The following is a 16,863-nucleotide window of genomic DNA, read 5'->3' as shown; positions in this document are numbered from 1 at the left end:
AATAGAAGAGATTTTCCCAAAGTTAATTATCTTCATATTTATTAGTGTTCTTTAAGTATTTAAGTATTTTAAGAGTTTGCAGAGAAATGAAATTTTATTTTTTTAATGATTTAAATTTTCTAAATCCTAAATTTAGAAGGAAAAAAAAATCAAAATGTTATATTAATCTATGGACGAATTTTAACAAGTATCTGACAAAAATATCTACCCATTTATCTTTGATGAATTGATCAAATGTTTTAATGTATATGACTGTAACAGAGAATGACATTTGCTATCACAGCCCTTTCAAATAAATCTAGGTAAAATGTTTAGGACATTTTTGAGACTGCTAGAAATGGGAGTGAAGAAATATCCTATATTTGTTATGATGTGGCTAGTAATAATTCATGGGGACGCAAGAAGTTTTGCTAAAATAATACATTTCAATTGTAAGATTCTTCTTAAAATTTTTCCAGAATAAAATCACAAGAAAAGAAAAACATGTACTATATCTGATGTAATTATCTTATATGACAATTTCAGGCAAAGATTTCTTTTTTAATTAAACTATGGTTCTTGGCATATAGTTGGTATTTAGAAGTAGTTGCAAAATGAATAAATGAATAACATGCACATTGATTCTGTGATGGCTATCTTGCTAAACTTTAGAAGAAAATTTAGGATAACAGAAAGTTAATGCATATTTAGTAGTTCATGTTTCACTAATCTGGGTGCAGCAAATACAGCTGCATTAAGTCATACTTATTGATTTTGAGATAAGTAAATGATGTTTTATAAACAAGACAAAAAGTACTTTGTGCAGAACCATTTTGTTTTTACACTTTCTGCTTGCTGTTCTGGTCTTTAGTGAATTAAAAAAAAAAAGCAAACATCATGGAAATAGGTGACTACAAAGATTTTCTATTGAAGACCAGATTAAAAAAAAAAAAACAAACTGTACAAGGTCTGAGATGCTTTGATATCTATAAAAAATTACTTAAGGTTTATACAAAGATTTGATGAAATACAGGTTAATTAGAAGAGGGAGCACTTTTTGAACATCAAATGAGGTAGCTTTATGACAAAACAAAATCAGATTGCTAAATTTAGGATATTTGGAGTGCATTTTAATCCTTGTAAAGCTTTAGTTACAGCCTCCATACCCTTTCCTAAAAAGATACCTCAATTCCATAGTCAGGATCAAATACTGATGTGATTCTACATGGTAGGTTCTCATTCTTAACTGTGATATGTGTTTTAAGAAATAATATTTCTTGCAATTAGAGTTTAGAAAAGTTTAAAAATACATATTTTAGGAGGGCATGGTTCATATGTCTAGTTCTGGTTTTCTTACTTTGAATACTTGTATGGCAGAACTGATAAAACTTAAACATTAATTAAAAATAGAAAACAACAAAATTTCCACATATCAATCTCATACAATAACATATAAAATAAGTCTAACAAACTGATATTGTGCATAATTATATGAGGCAGCTTGGCTTGGAGTCAGGAAGCCACGGAATAAAATCCCAATTTTGATGTTTACAAGCGGTATCACCCTACGTAAGTCATGTAGTTCAAGTACTCCACCTACCAAGACATAACTAAATTTCAGTCTACTGCTATAAGAAGTAGTTGTCAATCCAAGAGCTCATCCTTCTCAGACAAAATCATTTGTTTAAAAAAAAATCAAACAACCCAAGTCAATTATTTGTTTGGCTCTGAGGGTAATAAGCAAAACAGGAAGAAATTTGGATGGGAAATAGCATGATTTTTTGTTTTAAGACAGGTCTAGTATATCAGTAAGATATTTATTTACAAATAAAAATAAATTATTAAGCAAGTAAATGGGATCTCAAAATTTGACTACTAAAATTCTATGCCTATGCAATAAAAGTAGTCACCTCCTCAGGCTTATCTTGCCCAAACTCAGGAAATTCCAAATTCTAAAACCTCTTTATTCATACATCAAATGATGGCTCTCTATCTGAACAACTTATTGTAGTAAAGACCTAATATGCCCAACACTGTAAAAAAAAATAGACAGAAAAACAAAACAAAAAAATACTAAGCTATGTAAAATATGATACTTAACACTTATTTCTCACAATTCAAATAACAACACAAAGTATTTATTACAGTCTAGATTGACAATGTGAATATTTTGGGTAATTCTATATTCATTATTCAATCACTGGAACCCACCCAACAACTATAATAAAAATCATATCATTTTACACACTATTAGGGGTGTAAATGTAAATTCATCCTTAAAGGAACAATTTTATTTTATTTTTTATTCATTTGCAGTAGAAGCTGCAATAGCCTCAACAAAGTTTGTACTATGGGAAGATTATGAGGAAGCTAAAATGAATATCATCAATAATCATTCAATGTTGAAATAATCATTGCATTGCTAAAAATCACTTGTTTGTCTAGTTTTTCCAAAAGAGATGAATGTGATCAAATACTACTATACTAAACTAATAAATCTTGAATTTTGTTTAATCAGCTAATGCATACAACTAAAGCAATCTGGTGTTAGGCAGAGATTTTTAGGTTTAACAATGAAATGTAAAGGTCAGGGTCTGGTTTCAGCTAATGAAGTTATTGTATGATACTGTTGGGCTTTAAATTTATTTTCTCTATGTATTATCAAGATCTGGAAAATAATAGCTTTATTTTTCATAATTAATAAATAATGGCTAAACAAGGTATTATGAATATATCTAATACAGAAGGCTCCAAAAATGCAAATAATCCTTTACACAAAAATGAGTCAGACTATGCTTCACTGACATAATGAGATAATAATGCCAGTTTATTTTAAACTAATATAGTATATGTTGCTAGGAAACCACATTACTTTTCTATTTTATTGCATCTCAAAACAAATTCTATTTAGTTTATTGGTCACTTCCATTTAGAAGTCAAATTAACTACCTGAGTTTTTTTTTTTTAACTGCATAAGTACTATAGTTTAAGTGGAGGTAACTGTTTTACCAAAATCATACTTTTAAAAACTGTAAGATGAAATCAGCATGACTAATTATTAAAAGACAAATTTTAATAATAAATTGTAAGTAATGTAGAATACAGTACAAGACAGTGGTGGACACACATGATTTCATGTAAACAGAAAAAAGCTTAAATATATGATTGCACACACCACCCTCTTTATAACACCATCTTTTAGAATCAAGTATTTCAAATGTTATAAAGAGGAGATTTTCTTTCTTTTGTTTTCTTTTTTAACTTGAGGGTAGCTATGCTTGTTACTGTGGCATTTTATAACTGTATTCTCAGAAAGAGCCTTATAATGAGGGTGGAGAGTATTAAAAGCCACACCACACACACAATAGGCCATCATGCATTTTAACCCATTATTAAACTTACCCCTCTTTTGAGGCTTCTGAAAGAAGGAATTCTGGGCTTCCCTGTTTTTATTTCACTCATACAATAATGCACAGGTTCAATGGAGAATGTGAGAAACTGGGACCCATTAGGAGTACTGGATGTGAATAAACTAGTAGGGGTAAGGGGTGGGGACTGTGGCTAACATGGAAATAAAGAAAGGAATCAATAAGCCAAATGTGTATAGTGTTTTTTCTTATTAAATGAAAATGCTATCTTTTGGCAACATGCTTTTTTTCCCCCCACAGTATAAACCTCACAGTATCCTACCACATACTACAAAAAGGTCAGTTAACACTGGTTGAAAACTAAATAACTACAGAGAGTAAATATACTTTTAAAATATACCATTCCACTTATTTATTTTTTACAAGGTAAATACAGTAAGTAAAACTTAAATGGCACAAATTCAAGAGTGCTACTGGACTTGAATAATCATTAAATTCCTGGCATGTGTAGACCTCTATGGATTCCTAAATTATGAGGTACTTTACCTGTACTCTCTGGGGGCATTTCTTTACACACTTGGGATACCTTATGATTGCTGCTGCAGCTATAACAATCAGAACAAGTCACAACACACAGAGGAAAATTTAAATTGTGGCTCATTATTGATTAGAATAGGCAAGAAAATTTATTTTCTTTGCTTATGGCTTTTCAACAGTCTGGTCCTATTATATGTTCTGTCTACTCTGAATTGAATACAGTCTCCATTATCTTCTCTCTGGACAATGTATTCATTAGAACTTCAGTTTATATTCATTATTGACTATGGTTTCACTTAGTAATAATTTAATGTCACATTATATTTTATTCTTATTTTTACCTACAGTCCATGATCAGAAAATGCTTTAGAATAATCAAATATCCATAATATTACATTTTACAAAAATAATAACATTAATGTAAATACTCTTTTTTTCCTGATCATAAACCACTATAATTGCTAACCTCAAAGATAAGAAACAAGTAATTCTACATTGCCTCCAGAAATGAATTTATTTACCTAAATAAATCAAAAGATGAAGTCTGACCACGGAATGAAATTCTCTCATTAAAGTAATGACTTTCAAACTTCAACTAAAAACCCTGAACCCTGTCCATTAAAATTTCCTTAGGAGAATTTAAATGATTTATGAGATTGAATAAGATCAAAATCAACTTTCATAAGTGATCAATTATTCATGTCAATTGTCAATAGTTGTGATAGTAATCTTTCAGTTGGACTCTTAAGAATATTTTGCATATAAATTTCAATTCAAAGCTAATGAAATGTTAGTAATTTTCATTAACAATTTTATAAATTAAGACAAAGTCTGATCTTTTTTTGAGCATCAAGCTTGAAAAAAAACTAATCTACTGAATTCAGTTAATCTAAAAATGTTTGTTTCTATTAACATTTAATTTTTAAACATTTCTCCAAATAAATGTCCATTCAATACCTATACTAAATGTAACTTTTCCAGCTGATTTTTAAAAAACTACTCCAGTAAACTTATAAATCTTACCTTTGGTTTCTTTCCAAAAAGCCACAATTTGCCCTTGGCCTTGCCTACAGTGGTTTTGGCATCAATCTTCCCACTGTCCTGCTTGGAAGCACTGATAGTACCATCAGAAACGGTTCTGTAAATATGCTGACTATAATCTTCAAAAGGGAAGTCTCCTGGAGGCTCAAATCCAGACTTAAAGGAATCGACCACCATTTGAGAGTCCTGTACACAGGGAATTTAGAATTTTAAAACCACTGCATTTGTTTCTACATATTTTGATACAGAACATTAACCAGGGCAAGGAATACTAACAAACTATCAAAATTTTTTAATTTTAAAATCTTGCAGAAATCATTAAGTGAACTAATTGAAATATTTTTTCCTGTCTACTTATGACATCACTTAAAATTATAAACTCATGAATATATCTGAAATATCAACAGAAAAGTTAGTACCTTACAGATTTATACAAATTAGTTTTAAAATCCAAATTTCCATTTTACTGGTTAACATTGGTCCTCAGTTTCAGTAATTTAGATAAAAACCAAGTCAAATTTAAATGAAGTGTAATAAGGAGAGAAATGGGTTCTTACAAGAAAATAAGAGTAGAAAAGTAAATTGTAAAATAGAGGTTCATAACCAAATGGTTGTCTCCTGGACCCCTTTGGTGGTTTAGTGAAACCTATCATCTTTCTCAAAATAATGTGACTTTTTTTCATGTATAAAACACACAGAACTAAAAAAGAAACAAATTATAGAAACACAATTATAAAAATATTCATTTAAAACAACTTCATTGAGGCCAGATTAAAAATTCTAGCTTTCAAGGATCAGTAAGTAGACACCAACTAAAAGTTCTTAACTAGGGAATAGAGGTTTTCCATTAATGGACGTATATGTGAGGGGGCTAAAAAAGTCATCTTTAAAGTTGAGGGCAATTCTGGAAAGGAAAATGTCCTTATTTTAGCTATGACTTTACAAAAAAAAAAAAGCACATCTTTATAAAGAAATTACTAAAAAAATAATTTTCCTTTATTAATTTTTAATATTTGTGTTATCCGTTCTATAGATAATATAAATGGTTCATGTGTATAGTATTTTTAAAAGTAATCAGGCTCATTTTCATTTGAAAAATGAATAATAGAGATAAATAAATTCAATTCAAGTAAATTTTGTTATAATAAGGGATTACCTAGTCTGATCTTCAAATAATTATAGGGATTTCTTATTTAGTCCTCCTATCAAAGCATAAATTACTGTGCAATAACTCTTACCCACTTCAAATATGCCAGGTCCCTAATTGAAATATGCTTAAAGAAAACAATACATAAAGCACAGTTAATATATGCAGAACTCCTTTACAATTGTTAATTTATTCCAGACAAATTGTTCGTCAAATCTCACACTATAGAGTGAAAAAATTATTTCTACTAGTGTGCTCATTTTAACAAAATCCAGATATAAAAATTTCAGCTATTTTATGGACTTACAAAAAATAATTTATCTATAGAACTGATTTGTTGTAGGAAATAATGTTTGGTTTGATAGATATGTAATTGTATTGTAGAAAGATTTTTAAAAGCATATAAAAATAAAATACCTCAACAAAACTACTCATGTAAATAAAATATGAATTAGATAAATACATTTAATGCCTAAATAACATATTTCTATATTGTGATATGGAGAAAGACATGTTAGCCTTCATTACTATGAACTTAAGAGGATTTTAGCTATAAGCATGAAAACAATCTCCTGGTACCCAAATGGATTTGAAATCTTATCAATTTGAATGTTCCAACCAAAATATAGATAAGCCATCTTTTCTGAGACTCTTGTCTCAGAATTAATGTAATGTGCTGAGAACCTTGGTTCTCCTCTTAGTATAATACAAGGATACAAGTAGAGTGTCAGAGCTATCTGTCAACCCTCACGTACACATTTCAAGCTCATTTTCTCTTCCTACTATACATTTTCTGGACATCTTTTACTCTTGTTCTTTTAAGTTCCTCATTGATTATATGCTGTAGCTTGCTCATGTCTATCATGAACTTTTCCACTGCCTTTTGTGTGATATTTATTTTTTTTAATCTTTGGAAACTGTTGTGTTCCACATTTCCCAGGCACATAACACTAGTAGAATATTGTTAAGAAAAAGATGTGTTTGTTTTAGGGAAGATTGAAATCATTAAAAGATATTAATTTCCCCAAAGCAATTCATTCTGTTTTCTTCCTTTTTATTTAGAGCTCATCATATTTCTATTAGTAATGTCTGTCCCATATACATATATACTGATGGATAAGCTTTATGGTTTGGCCCTCAAACAGCATGTCATAATGTGATCCATGAACATCTACCTGGTCTTTTTTCTGTAGATCAGGTCAAACTCTTTTGGGTAGTTATAGATATTTGTCAAAATGTTTTCTAATGTTCCAGGGCTTTAAGATATGTATGGTAAAAGGTCCATACATATCAATGAGTAAGGCAATAAGCATATATATAAAAGTGCCTATTATGTGTCAGCTATAAGCAGCTACATTGTATAATGGAGAGATCACTGGGTCTAGAGTCAGGAAGATCTGAGTTCAAAACTGGCTTCAGGCACTTAATCCTGTTTGTTTCCTCAGCAATAAAATGAATTGAAGAAGAAAATGGTAAACCATTCTAGTATTTCTACCAAGAAAACCCCCAAAAGGCTACCTAGGTAGCTAATTGGTTAGAGCCAGGCCTGGAGATGGGAGGTCCTGGGGTTCAACTTAACCCCAACTGCCTAAACATTACCACTCTTCTGCCTTGGAACCAATACTGGTAGATTCTAAGATTCTAAAAAAGGAGAGGAGACAGAAGGTATCTGGGTGATGTAAGATGAGGAGAGAGAAAAAGATGTGCTTGAGTGAATGACCTCAATTCTCAGCTGAGAGGATGAGGGAAAGGGGAAGCATGGAAGATTTGAGGGATACAAAGGTTTGAAGAGCTGCTGTGGAGAGTAGAGAGGAGTGAAAGGACTGTTTTGCCAAAGTGAAGGCCTGGCTGAAATGATATAACAAATTCTAATGGATTCGGTCAGTATTATTTATGATTTTGTCTGGCTTCATTCAGCAGTATGTGAGTAGTTACAAAAACAGGGGCAGTGGGAGTGATCCAAAGCTGAGGTTTAGCAAGGGAAGTTTCTCAATAGAATAAGGGAGGAAAGTATATCTAGTGCAAGAGTGATAATCCTGGGAAACAAGTGATAGCCTGAGGGGTTAAGGAATTAGAAGGCACAGTGACAAAGAAAAGATTTGGAATTACAAATCAGATTAGGGGATTTGAGAATTCTGGAACAGGGAAGTGGGGTATTTGTGGGTGGTGACAAAATCAAGGATATTACTATTTGTACTGGCTATATGGGATGAAGTAGTAGGTCAGGAAAAATGAGAAAAATGGGTAACAGGAATTAGGATGTTGGAGGGCTTATCAATCTGTATTTAAAAGTCCTCTTAATATGAGATCAGAGTTGGATCTCTTTTAATCACAGTGATAGACACCTTTGGAGAATACTCCTCCCTGACTGATGCCTTGTCCAGATGTTTATGATCAAAAGGTCAATAAGCGTATCTTTCAAGTGCTATTGATTGACTTTGATGTAGAGATGGAAAACATTTTGTCAGTAGAGAGACTTTAGAGAAACATTTTCCTTAACAAAACAGACGCATTTTCAAGAACAATAAATAATGAGCAAACTGGAATTTTGTACCTCTATGTATTTCAATCACTTTTGTAATCATAAAGATGTGGTCCTCTGCAAAATATCAATTGTGAAAGTCTGTTCCCAACTACTACCTTCACTGAAAATGTCCTCAATAAATGTGCAAGTCTCAAAGACTTTGTACAAATGGGGAAATAGACAAATAAACCAATAGTTGTTTAATTTAGGTTACCGTTTTGTTATTAATAAAGTCTGAAACATTTTCCTTTATCTTTGTATCTTCTTCTCCTTCAGATATCTTGTGAGTGTATTAAAGGAGCAGTTACAATTGTATCACCTCTAGCATGGAACCCCCTCCTTTGTATTCTTGGTCTAATTCCATTACTCTACCTATCTTTAATTTCTTTCGTGCCATTTCTATTTAACATATCTGTAACCATCAAATTAAATGTTCAAATGCAGTACCTCTACTGTCATTACTGGATGAAGTTTTTAATAAAAATCTTTGCAGATTGTTTCCATTTTTCTTCTGTTTGCTGTCTTCTACAAACTCCCACTCATCTGCCTAATCTTGGCATGAAGGTGCTTCTAAGTACATAAAGGTTAAGCCAACAGAGTATAACTGGCATCTAACATGATTCTACATGTAAAAAGTAAAATTGACTAAATTTTTAAGCCTTTTGTCTTTGAAGATGATGCTGGCAACAGACCAAATTTATTTTATGAGGACTACCCTCAGTATAATGTCTCATCAATAAATAGTTAAGTGAGCCACTTAGTGATGAATTCTTTAACCATGACCACACATGAAAATAAAGAAAAATACAAAATAGCTTTCAGGAAGGAAAAGGAGTTGAGGGTATTAAGAATCAGTCTCATTAGAAAGTCTATAAACTTAAACTTGATTGTTAAAATTCTAAATATAAAGGTCCTTGTCCAATGAATGAAAATACTGTTCAGAAAAATGCCATTCACCTCCAAAAGAAAATTATAAACTCTGAACACAAACTGAAGCACATTTTTAAAATTTTATTTTTCTTGCTTTTTTTTTTTTGCAATATGACTAATATGGAAATGTTTGCATGATTTCAGGTATTAATGTCATACTGCTTGACTTTTCAATAGGTGGAGGAAAAGGTGGGAAGATTTGGAACTCAAAATAAAAAAAGAAAACTAAAATAAAAACTCTCAGATTTATAAGCTCAGTCATACTTAACTCATCACTATTCTTCAACCCATGTATCCAATCAGTTGTCAAATCTTATTTTTACCTCCAAAACATTTCTTTCACCCCACTCCTCTATTCACACAGCTACTTCTTTCAAGACTTTATCAGCATTTACCTTGATTATTAAAAAAGTCAAATTGGACTTTTGGACTAAATAAAGTTTTCCCTACTCAATACCTTTCAGTCTATGCTACAAAGGGCTGCCAAAATACTTTTCTTTAAGATCTGACTATGTCACTTCCCTATTCAAAAGAGGAATTATATTTAAATTATATTTTATTTGGAACACACACACACACACACACAATTTCCATAAAAGCAGCAAAGCATAAAAAAGGATTATATATTAAAATGACTCTCCATTACACTGTTTCCATTCAAAAAGAGCACAGAGTAAATTCTATATGTTACTTTCTTTTTTAAAATAAAATTCTTGCCTTATCTTGGAATCAATACTAAATACAGGTTACAAAGCAGAACTTTAAGGGGTAGGCAATGGGGGTTAAGTGACTTGCACAGAGCTAACACAACTAGAAACTATCTGAGGGCAGATCTGAACCCAGGACTTCCCACCTGTAGGTCTGGCTTTCAATACACTCAATACACATACCACCAGCCCTTCCACAAATTACTTTCAAAATTGCCCTGCTTATCTTGCCTTCATTCTAAACTTCCTTCTATTCACTTTTTGTGATTTTGAAAAATGTTTCAGTGGAGTTCTTTTTGTTTGGCAAAAATACTGTTCTGATTCTGAGATTATATGTTGAGTATAGGCCTGGGGTGTCATAATATAAATGTGTTGGTTTGGCTATTGATGATGAAAATGGATGATCATAAAGCCCTGGTCTAAATTTGAATCCCACCTTAGAGTTTTATTAGCTGGGTGACTTCTGGCAATTCGCTTTAAACTGTCTCAGACTTAAGTTTCTTCATCCATGAAATGAGAATAATATCTGTACAGGGTTGTGAGGATCAAATGAAATTAAAAAATGTAAAACCTTTGGCAAACCTTAAAGCACTACATACATGTTAACTATTATTGTTTGAAAGCTAAGAAATCAATTTTTCATTTTTCTTGTTCCCTTGGCCTTTATATGACTTTGTATATATATATACATATATATATATTTTTTTTGGTTCTCTGTATACATGATGTCTCCTCCCATTCTCAAGCAAGTATAAGTTCTTGAAGATAGGACTTGCTTCCCTTTTCAGCTGTGTAAACTCAGCACCTGGCATAGTAATAAATATTATTTGGGTTTTAAAGATTATTTGTTTTATATTTTGTCCAACATCGTAGTTAACTATCACAACTTATATCACTTTTTCTTACTTTACTACCTAGGATAATTTAAAATAAATCATTTCAGAAACTTTGAGGCTTTCTGCTCATTTTAAATCCTTTTTTTACAATGTAAACAAACTTTTTTGACAGGTTAAAAGAACTGCTGTGAATTTCAAGAAACAAATCTTTTCAGTAGTACAAACTTCCTCCTTTCTGTACTGTTGACATGTTCTTTATTCCATCCCCTCAGGTTTCAATAAGCTTTAACCTAATTTCCAATATCTCCCTCTCTACTACTACTTTTTTTTTTTTGCTGTTCACAATGCCTAGATTTCCCTCAGACTTAAAAAAAACTTCCACTTGAGTATAAATGTATATGACTTGGGATTTTGGTTTTATAAGATTATTTACCTACAAAAACACCACATTGCCTAGCCCTTATTTTAAACCCTGATAAGGGTTAAAAAAAAGATCTAGGAAGTTTTCTTTAATCTTTCTATCTTTTTTTCTTCTTTTAAACCCATACCTTCTTAGAATCAATACTGTGTATTGGTTCCAAGGCAGAAGAATGGTAAGGGCTAGGCAATGGGGGTTAAGTGACTTGCCCAGGGTCACACAGCTGGGAAGTGTCTTGAGGACAAATTTGAACCTAGGACCTCCCGTCTCTAGGCCTGGCTCTCAATCCACTGAGCCACCCAGCTGCCCCCTATTATTTCTTTAATCACAGGGTCCAAACTTTTAAAAAATCATGGTATTCAAGGAATTCAATGATTCTTATATTATTTCTGATTTGTTTTTTCCTTTTTTTGAGACCAGGTTTCATTTTTAATAGATATTCATTAAGCCCTTGTGAAAAATACCTTTTTCCCTTGGAATCATTATCTATAGTTATTAAAGTTATTTGCTATTGGGGTGGGCGTGGGGACCATAAGATAGTCAATAATTTTTTATACTGGTTGGTGTTTTCTTTGATTTACCCATTCTTTAGCTTTAGATCCTAAATTAGCAGGACAAAGCTCCACCACTTGCCACACTTTGGGGTTGGGTAGCCAATTCGGCTAGAATCTCACTCTAGATCACCTGAGTACTTTTGCTGTCTTCCAAACCTCTTGGGCTTAAGCTTCTTTGGATCTTTGAAGTTCCAAAACTGTATCTTTAGGGCCTTCCTAATGAATCTTTGGACAGACTGCAAGAGATTTCAGAGAACCTGAATACCTAGGTTTTTCCAGGACAAATACTTGAAACTGATCATTCTGCTTCCCAGGGCTTCCAGATTCTCCACTTAGGGATTTCTGACCTACTTAGGCCTTTCTTGGGAGGTCTTCTGCTCTTGCTGCCACTGAACACAGTCTTATTGGATACATATGTCTGAGATGCTGGTTACATGGAGAAGCTGGGAACAGCTAGCCTGTGCTAGTATTGATTTTGTTGGAGATCCCCTTTCTTATTACCCATGGGCTTCTTGCTGACTTTTTATGTAGTTTTGGGGTGGGAAAAGTTACTGACTGTAGTTTTGTATCATATTTTTTGTTCATTATTCACTCCAGTGGAAATTCCAGAATTTTGCTGAAGGTACATGGGAACTAGGTAATCTGCTGGAAGCCTCCTCCTTTTGCTCTAGAAGCATCTTATCAACTCTTCTATTTAGAAAACACAATTATTTTCTTACCAAAATTCTAGCCTTGTTAGACTTCTTTCTCTCTCCTCCCAATGAAGGGGACCCTAGTATCTCTGAAAACCTTCCATACTTCTTTTTGAATGGCAGCTTTATTTGTTAAATTTTTCTTTGCCTCAAATCAAATTCTGACCCTTTGGAACTTCCCCTATTAATCCTTGGTTTGGCTTGTGGGGCAATTAGAACATCTTTCAAAAACTTGGAAGATAGCAGTCATGGTATCCAAAGAATATGATGAAGACTACGACTATGGCAATTATATCCTTCCAACAAGTCTAGTACCCAACAGCCTAAGTGCTTAGAAAATATATTCTCTTAAGAGAAAAGGATAGAAATAATGTTTAAACTTTTTATTATGTATTATAACAATATTGAAAAGAAATTTGACAACTTATTAATTTGAAACCAGACATAAAAGAATGAAAATTCAAAATATGTAGTACTCTTCTTGGAAGACAAATATCCATTAACATGTAAAATTTATAGATAATTTTATTCACATACATCCAAGCAGAACACATTTCAGAATACTTACTCTTCTTTCGTCAACTGACTTTGCAGCATGAATCATTCCTTCCAAGCACTTTGAGATGATTGGAACAACTTTACGTTCTGAATCTGCAAATCCTCTGTAACATTCACTGAGTTTGATAGTTCTTCGTTCATCCATTTCCTGAAGATGCTATCAATTAAAAAGTTATAAAGGAAAAAAATCTGAATTTTATTTTTATTCTTAAGAGCAAAGACAAAAAAGTAATCGTTTTTGTTCCAGAAATCAAATACCTATTAGAATTTTACAAATATCACATAACCAAACCACTAAAGCCCTGACACAGTTGCAATACACAGAATTATGAATCCTTTTACATACATCTAAGTCACGAACCTTCCTTTATCATTCCAGAGCACTAAGTGCTAGAATCCTTGAGTTGTTCTGAATTGAATCAGAGCACCCCAAGCCTACATCCCAAGACTAAATAACTAGAATAAGTTTACATTGCCAAAGTACAAGAGAAATAAGGTGAAGAAAAGAGTGGACAAAGCAAATTTTGCCCACGAAGCTTTAGGCTTCCTTACATTATATTAGGCTGGCATCCTCATTAGCTAAAGAGTCCATTCTACACAGCTACAGTGCTATACAGCGGGAATAGCAATATAGCTTATATTTGAGTGATATCACCCCAATGTTTGTTTCATTTCTCTACTAGTCAAGGATTTTCATTATGTGACCACTCCCATAGTTCTTAATATTACTTTCTTCCTTAAACTACCTCCTGAAGTCTGGAATCTCATTATCGAAATGCAGGCAGACAAATGGGTAAGACATCACATACAATGGTCTACACTGCAAGGTTCTATCCCAGGGACCAGAAGCCAAGGTGGGCAGAAAGATTAAGTACTCTATTGCTCACTAGCCTGCATTTTATCTGGTAGTCCAGGCTAAGGTCCCTGTAGTCAAGCCAAGCCAGATATAGAGGTCTGGATTACATGTTATAACCTAATCATTTCACTATTCTGCTAATTCATACCGCGCTCCAGATTTTTCAACATTGCCCTTAAACAAAAGAAAACACACCTTAGCATCCTTTCCACACAAAGCTCTGCTTTTGCAGATACCATCTGACTTAATATTGTTCCCTTAAACCTTTTCCCTTCATATCTTAGGTAGTATCAGTATCATGTGAACTTCATGTAACCTTTCATTCTTTTATACTACTGCAAATACCAATTGGGAACCAATGGCTTCAGTGTTCTGGGCTTACAAAAACCCTTGACCACATTATAGAATCTGAAAATAAAAAGGGCCTAAGCTTTCAGGGAAACAGAAATGCACCTAAGAATCAAGGGATCAAATACATTATTTTAAAGATTTCTTTATGTCACCAGTCAAAAAGATAACTGATGAATATGGCATGATGATCAAAAGCTAATAATAGTAATAATAAACAGGTAGTATATGTGTATATATATTTATATATGTGTATATAAATATGTATATATTCATTTGAGGTTTGTAAAGCACTTCACAAATATTCTTTTAACCTTATAACAACCCTGAATTAAGAGCTTTAATTAGCCACATTTTATAGATAATCAAACAGAGGTTATAATGATAGCCCATGATAACATAGGTAGTAACTAAAGCTAAATTTGAAATCAGGTTTTACTGACTTCCAAGTCCAGCATTCTAGTCACTGAACTACTTATACTTAAGCCATCCCATTGCAATAAATTTTCAATTGTTTAACAAAGTATTTAATGACAAAGAATTAACATTTATTTTTTTTAAGGTTTCTTTTTTATTTTTTGTGGGCTATCTTAAATCTTTAGGAATCTTCAGTATAAAAAAGCTAACAAGATATTTTAATATAATCATGAAGACTTAGCTTATTAATAATTTGGTGAACAGCTGATCTAAAAACTTCCCAGCATCCTGGATTTTAGAGACAAAAATGTAAAATTATAAAAACTTTCACACATTTACTATAGGATTAATCTCAGTGCAACTTACCTTATAAATCTGAGGAATGACTATGTAAAAATGTTTGTGCTGTTCTCCATTAAAATTCTGAAGTTGTGCAGCATATTCATTTTTATTCTCATCAGCCATGTGTGTACGAAGATTCAACTGCTGCTTAGCCTGCAAAGAAATATGTCAAGACTAAGCAATTACAAATTAAAAATGCATGGTTATATAATTATTTAAAGACGCACACTTTTATGGATTAGATTTTATAAGTGGATATGTTAGTATTGGGTGTTAGGAAGACAATGATACCAACTTTTTTTAAAGATACCAAAATACTATTTAGTACCATTGGATCTAAACTGCACTAAATTGATCTGATAGTTTAAACAATTAACTCTTAAGTTGCTAGTTCAACTTATCATCATGGGGAAAAAAAATCTCAAATGCCTTAAATTGTACAGTATCTGAAAATAATAACAGCTAGCCCATATTTTTTATCAGCATAACAAAAAAATTAGATGCAAACTGTACTAATAAATACAAGTTATTTTTTCTGTAATGTATTTTTTCCTTCAAAGGTCTTTTATTTTATTTTTAAAAAATTAATTACTTAAGAACATTTTTCCATAGTTATATGATTCATGTTCTTTACCTCCCCTCTCCCAGAGCTGACAAGCAATTCCACTGGGTTATACATATATCATTGTTCAAAACCCATTTCCATATTATTAATATTTGCAATAGTGATCACTTAAAGCCAAAATCCCCAATCATATCCTAATCGAACCATGTCATCAATCATTTGTGTTTCTACTCCTACAGTTCTTTCTCTGGAAGTGGACAGCATTCTTTCTCGTAAGTCCCTCAGAGTTGTCCTGGATCATTGCATTGCTACTCATAGAGAAGTCCATTATTTTCGATTGTGCCATAGTGTATCAGTCTCTGTGTACAACATTCTCCCTATTCTGCTCCTTTCACTCTGCATTAGTTCTTGTAGGTCTTTCCATTTTACGTGGAATTTACTAATCACTATTATTGTTGTTGCTGCTGATGCTGTTACTTATTAATTCTAAGTTCACTGAATGTTGTACAGAAATCCCCTTTCTATAATAAAAGGGGGGTTGGAGGAATGTTCAATTTGGAGTCCATCCCTTACATATGGTCCTTTATCACTACTCATATAGTCATATCTTTAGTGCAAGTCCTTATGACCTGCCATCCAAAATATTGCTGTAATCTTCTAACTGGTCTCCTTTTCTCAAATCTCTCCCTACTCAATTACCAAGGTGATTTTTCTTTCCCTTTTATTGTTAGTTTTTTTCAATTAACAAGCATTTTTTTTCAGTCTTACTCTTCTCCAATGGGGGTGGGGAGGGAAGCACATACAAAATCCTTATAACAAATAAACACTGTGGAATAAAACAAACTGCCACACTGACGACATTCAAAAATATATGTTTCACTCCAAAGAAATAATAAGGAAAAATGAGTGCACAAAAAAATTTATAGCCTCACTCCTCATGGTGGCAAAAAATTGGAAAATGAGGGGATGCCCTTTGATTGGGGAATGGCTGAGCAAATTGTGGTATCTGATGGTGATGGAATTCCATGTGAAGTGGAAAGATCT

General features: G+C 32.4%; 1 protein-coding gene across 7 annotated transcripts in view; it reads right to left on the bottom strand.

Moving 5' to 3' along the window:
- Positions 1-16,863, bottom strand: part of FNBP1L (formin binding protein 1 like) — a 112,351-nt gene that overhangs the window by 12,735 nt on the left and 82,753 nt on the right. For 6 of the 7 annotated variants that reach the window (XM_007484987.3, XM_056819093.1, XM_007484985.3 and 3 more), the window contains 3 exons: positions 15,279-15,407; positions 13,302-13,448; positions 4,908-5,111 (listed from right to left, as the gene is read on the bottom strand). In XM_007484987.3, the coding sequence (XP_007485049.1) occupies positions 4,908-5,111; positions 13,302-13,448; positions 15,279-15,407 (480 nt within the window). Of the gene's footprint in view, positions 1-3,381; positions 3,541-4,907; positions 5,112-13,301; positions 13,449-15,278; positions 15,408-16,863 lie in introns of all 7 variants that reach the window. The other variant, XM_007484988.3, reaches the window with a different exon arrangement.

The sequence above is a fragment of the Monodelphis domestica genome, chromosome 2, assembly GCF_027887165.1.
Source record: "Monodelphis domestica isolate mMonDom1 chromosome 2, mMonDom1.pri, whole genome shotgun sequence".
In the NCBI taxonomy this organism is placed as follows: Eukaryota; Metazoa; Chordata; class Mammalia; order Didelphimorphia; family Didelphidae; genus Monodelphis; species Monodelphis domestica.
This window is presented reverse-complemented; position numbering and strand designations above follow the sequence as displayed.